The 10,663-nt window shown below is 31.9% G+C and overlaps 1 protein-coding gene across 2 annotated transcripts in view; it reads left to right on the top strand.

Annotated features, from left to right (window-relative positions):
- Positions 1-6,434: 6,434 nt before the first annotated feature.
- Positions 6,435-10,663, top strand: part of LOC134710314 (alpha-actinin, sarcomeric-like) — a 34,829-nt gene continuing 30,600 nt past the window's right edge. For both annotated transcript variants that reach the window (XM_063570620.1, XM_063570621.1), the window contains exon 1: positions 6,435-6,691. In XM_063570620.1, coding sequence (XP_063426690.1) covers positions 6,596-6,691 — 96 coding nt within the window. In that variant the 5' untranslated portion in view covers positions 6,435-6,595. The remainder of the gene's footprint in view (positions 6,692-10,663) is intronic.

The raw sequence follows: 10,663 nt of genomic DNA, 5'->3' as shown, positions 1-10,663 counted from the left end.
CTTGACCTCATTATCATGGTTCGGTGGTTATATTTAAGTTTTTGTGTTACGGTCTGTTTTTATACGACCTCAAAACATTTTTTGCGATCGTATAATGGTTTCACGTTGTCGTGGTCCGAAGACGTTTGTCATTTAAACACAAGGTTTATGACCACAAAAGGAAGGTTGGGGATTTGTTTTGGGAGTTTTTATTTGAACAGTTTAGGAATTAGGGGCCAAAACAGGGCCAAAATAAGCATTTTTCTTGGTTTTCGCACAATAACTTTAGTATGTGTAAACAGAAATCTATGAATTTTAAACACAAGGTTTATGATCACAAAAGGAAGGTTGGGTTTGATTTTGGGAGTTTTGGTCCCAACAGATTAGGAATTAGGGGTCAAAATGGTCCCAATTAAACTTTGATTTCATCAAAAATTGAATTATGGGGGTTCTTTGATATGCCGAATCTAACCGTGTATTTAGATTCCTAGATTTAGATTTTTGTCCTGTTTTCAAGTTGGTCTACATCAAGGTCCAAAGGGTCCAAAATTAAAACAAGTTTGATTTTAACAAAATTGAATTCTTGTGGTTCTTAATTTTTGTGGTGCTGATTCTAAACATGTACTAAGATTTTTGATTATGGGCCCAGTTTTCAAGTTGGTCCAAATCGTGGTCCAAAACTAAACTATGTTTGATATCAACAAAAAATGAATCCTTGAGGTTCTTTATTAATCCCCTGGTTAAAGAATCTCTACAAACATAAATTTACATTCAGAAGGAATTTATTCTTGGTACTCATTTGCAGATAAAAAATTTAAAGAAATGAAAATAAACCCAGAAAATTACTCTAATAATAATGTACCTTTTAAACAATCAAAAAACATGTTAAAATGTAATATAAAAAAGTGTGTTTCAGAGGAATATGAAAAAAAATACTTTAATTAAACTTTCAAAAATGGATTCCTCATCCAAACTTTGTCTTTATGGGAAATTAAAAAATAATTGTCAGTCTGAGGAATATTTAAATTGCAATAATTTTATACATAGGCAGTTACTCTCAAAATTTAGACTAAGTGATCATTCCCTAGGCATTGAATTAGGAAGGTACAGAAACATTCCAAGAGCACAAAGATTATGTAAAAAATGTGAAGTCCTAGATGATGAATATCATTTCTTTTTGTATTGTGACGTTAACATATCTTTGCGTTCTAATCTTTTTGCTTATCTAAAAGACTATGTACCATTATTTCAGCATCTTGATGCATTCAATAAACTTAAACACATTCTAAACCCCATCCCTGAACTTGTTTGTCATATTGGAGTCTTCATTAAACAGTCTTTAGAACTGAGGGAGTCAGACCCGTGTCAGGCAAGGTTATGATGGTGTTTTTTACATACATTTATAATTGAACTCTAATGTTCTATTATTCCATATATTGTATTGTATTATTTTTGTATTTCATTGTATTACATTGTATTTCATTGTATTGCATTGTATAGTATAAAATTATTGTTTCATTGTATTGCTTGACCCTCATGGGTGTAATTTTGAAATAAAGATTATTTATTATGTACACATGTATTAAGATTTTTGATGATAGGCCCAGTTTTCAAGTTGGTCCAAATCGGGGTCCAAAATTAAACTAAATTGATTTCAAAAAAAATTTAATATATGGGGTTCTTTGATATATGCTGAATCTAATCATGTATTTAGATTTTTGATATTTGGTCCCGGTTATCGAATTGGTCCACATTGAGGTTTAAAGGGTCTAAAATTGAATCTTGTTTGATTTCATCAAAAATTGAATTATTGGGGTTCTTTGATATGCTGAATCTAACCTGTATTTAGATTTTGGATATTGGACCATAAAAGGTAAATGTTCAATTAAAAAAAATAAGTTCTTAGACCACATTCATTCTGTGTTAGAAACATATGCTGTGTCAAATATTTCATCACAATCCAAATGCAGAGCTGCATGAAGCATTGCATGTTGTGTCCATACTTGCCCCATCTGTTTAGAGTTCGACCTCTTTGGTTGTATCAAGCTGCGCCCTGAGGAGCATTTTATTCTTCTGTATGCAAAAGGTCTACTATATTTGGTGTATGAAATGATTATAGGGTAAACATGTCTAACTGACAGGTGTCATTTGACCATGACCTCATTTTCATGGATCAGTGGTCAAAGTTATGTTTTTGAGCTTTAGTCTCTTTTTTTTTAAATATTGTTTGCAATAGGTCAACTTTATTTGATGTATGGAAATATTTTATGATGTACATGTCAGTCTCACGGGTTTTATTCGACCTTGACTTCATTGTCACGGTTCATTGCTCAAAGTTTTTGTCACGGTTCATTATTACAAGTTTTTGTGTTTTATTTGGTCTGTTTTCCTTAAATTTAAGCAATAGGTCAACTTATATGTGTTGTATGAAAGGATTGTAAGCTGTACATTTCTGTCTGGAATGGTTCATCTGACCTTGACCTCATTTTCATGGTTTATTAGTCAATGTTTAGTTTTCCTGGTTAAGTCTAATTCTTAGCAATAGGTCAACTACATTTAGTGTATTGAATGATTGTGAGTTGTGTACATTGTTTGGTTTATATGACTTCGACCTAATTTTCTTGGGTCATATTGAATTTATGTGATAGTTGTAGTGAAGCTTTTATATTTAGGACTACCAACATAATATCAATGATATGTAAAGAAGGCGAGACATTTCAGCTTGTGCACAACACTCTTGTTTATCTTATATGTATTTTTTTGGTTTAGCTTTTTAATTGAACTTCAGTCCGGTCAAAAAACAAAGTTATTTCGTAGTGCATTTCTTTTGGACAATAAACTCAAAATTAAAAAAAAATCACTGCTCTATCTCAGGGACTTTTTTACTGACTAAACCCCTGTCTATCTCAATCTGGGACTATTATCCCAAATCTCAATAGAAGAGTCATAACATTCAGATAAAAGACTAGTGTTGGATTTTTTTTTTGTCAAGCTTGTCAAATTGTTTTCAAGGCGAGGTTCTTGCAAGAAGCAAGTTCTGCTCACCCTCTATGTATATACTCGTCCTGAACATGCATTCGTTCTTGTGTTGTAACTTGTACTGCCATACCACTGTCCCGAAGCGGGATGGTTCGGATCCCGCTAACATGTTTAACCGGCCGCCACATTATGTATGTATGTGCCTGTACCATAAGTCAGGAGCCTGTAATGTAGTGGTTGCCGTTTGTTTATGTGTTACATATTTGTTTTTCGTTCATTTTTTTTTACATTGATAAGTTTTCTCGTTTGAATTGTTTACATTGTCATTTCGGGGACTTTTATATCCGACTATGCGGTATGGGCTTAGTTTATTGTTGAAGGTCGTCCTATGACCTATAGTTGTTACTTTCTGTGTAATTTTGGTCTCTTGTAGAGAGTTGTTTTATAGGCAATCATACCACATCTTCTTTTTTATATTAGACATTTGCCACTGTACGCACGTTAAGCAACCAAAAATCTGTATGTTTTATAGCTGTTCTTAGAGTTGTCTTGTGTTCATTGATTCATTGATTCACTGACAATGTTACATGCCCACTTATGTCCAGATATTGTTCTGTGAAGATAAGAAAGATGTTACCGGACAAAAACAAACTTTATTTTCATGGAAAAATTTATCATGATTAAAAAATACAAACTGGGTATCTTTTCTGTACACAAAACTAAAAAGCTGACATGACTAAATTAAAGTAAGACAACACAATCTCACGGAACTTGAGCCAGGCTTTTAAAAATAAGAAGAAAAAAATGTATTGCACTATGACCTTTCACATTAATTGAAGGACTATACTTGCATTTAGCTGTGTTCGTGTCCTAAAAAAGAAATCAAAGGGATATTGAGTAAATGTGCATGGGACAATATCGCAAACAATACACGGGACAATATCGCAAACAATACATGGGACAATATCGCAAACAATACACGAAAATAAAAAGGGCCTTTTATTCCTGTTCTTCATTTAACAGTCGTTTGAGGGGTTTCAACACAATGAATGAATCATTTATATGGTCAGACGGTCCCTAGCGTCGACTGAAGCGGTACTTAAAGTGAATATATAGAGTCACAAAATGTATTACACCAAAGTCTAAAAACAGCATAAGACCAGAACAGACAGGTCAGACATTAACCACCCGGTATCATATATTAAAACAGCACAACGAGCAATGAAGAACAGTTTTCATGAGTCGACCCTGACTATATACCCTTTTCTCCCAGATAGGAAGAACAAGAAGTTGGAAATGAAAAATAAAAACTTTATTCGCATAGTTATATCAATGATAACCTAGACTCCTCTTCACTTAACTCGGGGAAAAATGCATATTAGGCAGGTTTTATACGTATTTTTCTGCAAGCCAACACGCAATAGCAAAAAACAGCAGCCGCACACTTGACTATATGTAAATCACGATTGTTGCTTTAAACTACATATCGGTCTTTTGATGGTGTCTACAAATACTAAAAAATTCTGCATCGAATTTTCAGTTATATTTTGCTTTCTGACCAGAATATTTGTCCAAAAAATAATTGAAACAAACTTTGGGTTGAGCGGTCCCCAGACTCCTCGTCGATTATTTTTTTCTCGAACCAGATAAGTACGCCCGAGAAACAAAATTACCGAACTATAAGGCTTAGTAACTAACAAGAGGCTCTAAAGAGCCCGTGTCGCTCACCTGTGTTTACTGATGCTTTGGAAATCATGTAACATAAGGTTAATTCATGATTTATAGTATAAGATATCATTAGATACTATAATAAATTCTAAGATAATAGCAAAAAAAAGTTTCCATAAAATTACTAACTCAGGAGCAGCAACTCAAAAACGGGTTGTCGGTTTTGTATGAAAATTTCAGGGCAGATAAACGAATCTGATGATTTTTTTTTTGGCCACCAATCAGATTTGCTCAGAATGCTTTAGTTTCAGAGATATGAACCAAAAACTACAATTTACCCTATATTCTAATTTTAACCATGGCGGCCATCTTGGGTGGCTGGCTGGGTAAACAGACACCTTTTTCTAAACTACATACCCTAATGATGATTGTGGACAAGTTTGGTTAAATTTGCCATAGTAGTTTCAGAGGAGAAGATTCATGTTTGTAAAAGATAACAAAAATTTACGAAAAATTGTTAAAAACTGACTACAAAGGACAATAACTCCTTAAGAGGTCAATTAAACATCTTCATCATGTTGACTTATTTGTAAATCTTACTTTGCTGAACATTATTGCTGTTCACAGTTTACCTCTATCTATAATAATATTCAAGATAATAACCGAAAACTACAAAATGTCCTTAAAATTACCAATTTAGGGACAGCTACCCAACAACGAGTTCTCCTATTCATCTGAAAGTTTCAGAGCAGATAGAAATTGACCTGATAAACAATTTCATCTTGTCATATTTCCTCTAAATGCTTTGGTTTCAGAGATATACAAAAATCTACATTTACCCCTATGTTCTATTTTAAGCAATGGCGACCATCTTGGATAGTTGGCCGGGTCACCGGACATATTTTTTAAACAAGATACCCCAACGATGATTGTGTCCAAGTATGGTTTAATTTGGCCCAGAAGTTTCAGAGGAGAACATTTTTGTAAAAGTTAACGACGATAGACGACGACGACGACGGACACAAAGTGATGAGAAAAGCTCTTTGGCCCAGGTGAGCTAAAAAAGGGAAATTAAATCTAAAATAAGAAGATGTTGTGTGATATCCTGATATCCAATGAGCCAACTCTCTACAAGAGACAAAATGAAAAAACTAACATCTATAGGTCATGTAAAAACTGACAAAATCAAAAGCTCTCTTCTATATGGGGGGGGGGGGGGGGGGGGTCTCAACATGGGGTTTTATGTACAGATGTGCAATTAGTTCCGGGGGGGGTGTTGGAACTCTCCCTTTTTTACAATCAATAAATTTGAATGGGGACATATAGTTTTGTCCTGGGCTGGGACCCCCCCCCCCCCCCTGTTTAAAATGGCTGGATCCGTCCCTGCAAAACACTTTAACTTATATCGGCATTTTCTCTCAAATTGTTGAATTCGAAAAAACTAATACTCAGTGGCATGTATTTTACTGGATTCGCTTATTCATTTTATATTAGCTATTGAATTCAAATGTATGACATGTATGTTTTCCCAGAGAAAAAAAACATTTTTAATTATTGAGCTCTCTTTTAATATTCTCAAATATTTTAAATTCTATCTATATTAGGTTGTACTTAATGAATTGATCTTGCAATATTTTTGTAAGGGGGAACGGCAATAGACAATAGACAATTTTTTATAATATAATACTTTATTAATAAACCTCAGACACATAGGTGTACAACAGGACTTTAAAAGACAATATTTTATTGCAACCATGTAGGCCTCTTGATATTGTTTCCCGCATTTCTTCGTTAAGGTTTAGATTAATCCAAAGGTGTTTCGAATAAACCGGAAATAACCACGTGATCAGCGACCTCTAGTGAGGTGTAAAAACTGGTATTTCCCTCTTTGCAAAGCTAACGCCGGGGGGAAACAACAAACATCAAATATCGCTTTTAGTTCTGCCTTTCACAGAGAGGAGCCTTCAAAATGGATGATTACCCAAGTGACGGATACGGAGAAGAGGAGGAGGAATGGGATAGGGAAGGGTTACTTGACCCGGCCTGGGAAAAACAACAAAAAAAGGTTTGTAAACTTGTGCCGGATATGTTTTGTCTTGACCGGTGTTTGCAGTTGGAATAGTCCAGATATTTTTGTGATTGCATACCGTTCAAAAGTTAAAAACGACACCGAATATCTTCGAATTGCAGTTTCTAAAATTGAAAGTTTATTGAAACATATTTTCTTAGTTTTGAAAAACGTCGGCAGCCATGATGAAACCAAATAAGGAAAAGTCGTAAAGGGGCGGAGTCAATATAATGGAGACTTTATGTATATGATTGATTCATAATCTGTGTCACTGTTTTAGGGTCCTAACCTTTCTATTAATGTGCCGTTTTACTAAAATTAGTTTACAATAAATAAGGAATGGCTATTATTTAACTTGTAATAAAAAATAAAGTTTTAATTTTGGTTTCGTTATTGTTTTCAATACGTTTTTCTTAAATTATAAATAAAAACAAATAACAAATGTACATATTTTCCAGTTATTTAATTGTTCCTAGCTGTACATTTCATACAGAGATCATTCATATGAAAGGTAGTAGGTGTAGTTAGTTACGCATGTTTAGTGATGTGTAATGATCACACACCTGGCATTCCAGAGATAGTATTACATTCCATCTAATCAATTACTTGCTATTTAATTTCACCAAGATTTATTATTTATAAAACTTCATTGACTGGGTTTCTTTTAAGCTCCTTTGTGTTTTAAATTATGCTTTGCAATATAGTCGATGGAAAACTCTAGACACAGCAGAAAACTTGTAACACTCCCATTACCAAAAATGGCCTTGCCAGTTGGATATCAAGTCAAGGTGTTCATTCACTAGCTAATTCTGATCTAGTAATCTTGACCAGCTGGATTGTATGACATTATATAACATTATGACAAGTAATATTTACTGATGAAAATGTATTATGGTAATGTTTGACATACGAGTCAGTTTCGTACTACCTAAAGGTTTTATATCCATGTCAGATGATATTAATTAATAAGATAACATATGCCTTATCAAAAATGATAAGTTCAGAAAGGGTTGTAAATTAATATGAATAGAAAATAGTTAATTTATTTACTCCAGGCCATTAAAAAAGCTAATGTATTTGTAAAAATTATAATACAAAGTTCAAGGTCAACAATGTAGTATGTACATTATGATGATGATCCGGTGTGTAAGCACAAACTGTTCGTTGCTTGCAGTGGTTTTTGTTGATTTGCAGCCTACTATCAATATAATTATTTTACAAAAATAAATTTTATTGGTATAGAAAAGATCTCATATTCTCTGTTTAATACTAAATTCTTGCACATGTGGCTGTGGCCTCTTAATTTGTATCACGTTGTTCGACAAATCTGTAAATTTTGTTAGCTTACTCTGCATTGTGATATGAATATTTTTGACTTTCCATTGGCTATATTTACATATTTGAAAGAATGACTAGCACACTCCTTTTCCTCTGTGGTTACTTTAATAATGATCAAAACATTCTAACTGTTATCGAGATAAGTACAGTTTTATTCTATAAAGAGTCTGTGTGCACTTAAGCCAAAAAAAATGCTTGTGACATCCAATTTTAGTCATTAATAAGAATCTGTCTAAATTTCATGAAATTCCAGACAGTTTTACAAAGTTATTAATGACTGAAAAACTTGAACCTCAGACTGAACTTGAATGTTAAATGTGAAAAATCAAAGTCCATTTTTCAGTAAAATTCCAAAGATTCATACATACATGTAAACACAAGTACATTTGTACATACACATGTACATGTATTTAGGCAACAGAATAAAGCCCTCTTGGGTAGTCAAGGTCATTGATGCTTTTGTTGTACATGTACATTACAATTTTTTATGTTCCGTTGGTTTTTTTAACTCCAGAGATTTGATACAATATAAATTAATGGGAATTTGGACTGAAAAGTTAAATTGAATTATTGTAAAAATGTGTTAATTTTTTGTTACTTTAAAATATAATCTGTTAATTTTATTTTATTAAATTTTGCAAGTAAGAATGATTGAATTATAAATATAAGGATACTTAAAATATATAAGATATGATGCAAACTGAATAATAACCTGTAAAAACAAACGAATTGAACCTACAGTACAAGTATACTGGCCACAGACCTTTTTAATGCAAACATATTTTTGACATGATGGAATCTCTAGAATTTGATTTGAATTTCTTAAATATTTTTGAAATTCAATTGGTTTTACAAGTAGAAGGATGCATGATTCATTTTTTTTGGTAGAAAATATAAACATCTCTCCTGATATCAGTTTGTAGAACCAACGTTAATATAAATAACTTCCCAATATGACACATAACTTTTCATTTGCAATCTCTATAAATAATTTTTATAAGAATCCTCCAGTCTATGTTCACCTCAAACCCTTTACACTTTCAGATGATAAATTGCTGAACTTGTTTGTTTTCTACACTGTACCAGAGTAATTATATTTGATATTTGGAGAAATTCAAATTATGTGGTTTTTGAATGATATAAAAATAATGTAGATAAGTCACCATGGGAGAACAAAATTATGAAATTGAAAGGAAATTTATATGGAATATTTTGGAATAATAAAAATCAGAAGCATATTTCCACTAAGTTTTAAAAGTTTAACCCATTTACTATATGCATTTAATTTTCAGTGTTTTTCCATCTGTTTGGTGCTTTTTTTTCCCCATCATTGAAAACATAATTTCATACATGTATATATGCTTACAGTACATGTAGCCTGTGTTCCTAAACAGTGGTGATGCAAAATGTTATTTGTTAAATATGTTCATCAACTTTCAATAAAACTTTGACATTGACCTTATCTGCCTGGAGACATATTTTTTAAATCTGCTGCTAGATTATCTTGTTCTTACCCATATAAAATTTCACTTTTCAATACCAATGAATTCTTATTTCAAGTATGATTACATGCTAAATAGTAGTAACTGTGAAAATACTTCTTTGCTTACATGCTTAGTTTTGGATATTCTTAAATTTTTTTTGTCGATGAAATGGTTTTACATACATGTACATACCAGTCAGCACTATCATGAAACAAGTGTTATAGTCCTGTCAAACTTCTACATGTATATGATGTAACTCACATTCACATGTCATTTACTCACATGTACATGTTTTTTTGTTTTTTTAATATGAATCTACTTTATATATACAATAATGAATTACATGTTCACACAAACATTGTACATGTCTTTGGTTGTCATGTTCTCTTTATATGATGCATACTTGGTCAGTTTTAAAAAATACAGTTTAACACGATTATCTTTTTTTACAGTAGATTTTTCATTTACATGGATAAAAATCAATAGCCCCTTTATTTTGTTTTTTTTTATTACAAAAATTCATCTGCCTTCTTGTAGAGTTCCTACTTACAAATGTACATGTATGCTAGTTTCCTTTATCTTGAGTGAATAATTTATTTGACTCATTTGCTTTTCAAGGATTAAATATAATATAATTGATTTAATCTTGTATGAAAAATGTCACATTTAGCGATTAAAGTATAGTATGCATACAATGTATTACATAGTAAATCAAGCACATGTTTGATTTGTGAAAAATTCTTGAAAATTGCTTTCCAATGTTACTAAATAACATTTTTAATGTTCAAATAGTTATTGCTAAAAGCCTTTGCAAAATTATTACATAATGAAATTACTCATCTGATCTTTATCAGTTCATTCTTCTATCAGTAAACATTGAAGATATACAGATCATTAGAAAATATATCATGTAGGCATTGAAATAGTAATTCTCAGAGCCTTTCAATTGTTATTCATTATAAAATGGCAGTTTTATTACTGGAAAAGGATTTGAAACAAAAATTAGTGCAAATTGGGTAATACCCCATATTTTTTTTTTAAACAGATCGTAATGAAATGAACACATTTCTTTCTTTACTAAATTGTACTATACAAATGTATCTTTTTAAAATGCTCAATACCATTTCAGACAGATACATTTTGTGTA

The sequence above is a fragment of the Mytilus trossulus genome, chromosome 3, assembly GCF_036588685.1.
Source record: "Mytilus trossulus isolate FHL-02 chromosome 3, PNRI_Mtr1.1.1.hap1, whole genome shotgun sequence".
NCBI lineage: Eukaryota > Metazoa > Mollusca > Bivalvia > Mytilida > Mytilidae > Mytilus > Mytilus trossulus.
This window is presented reverse-complemented; position numbering and strand designations above follow the sequence as displayed.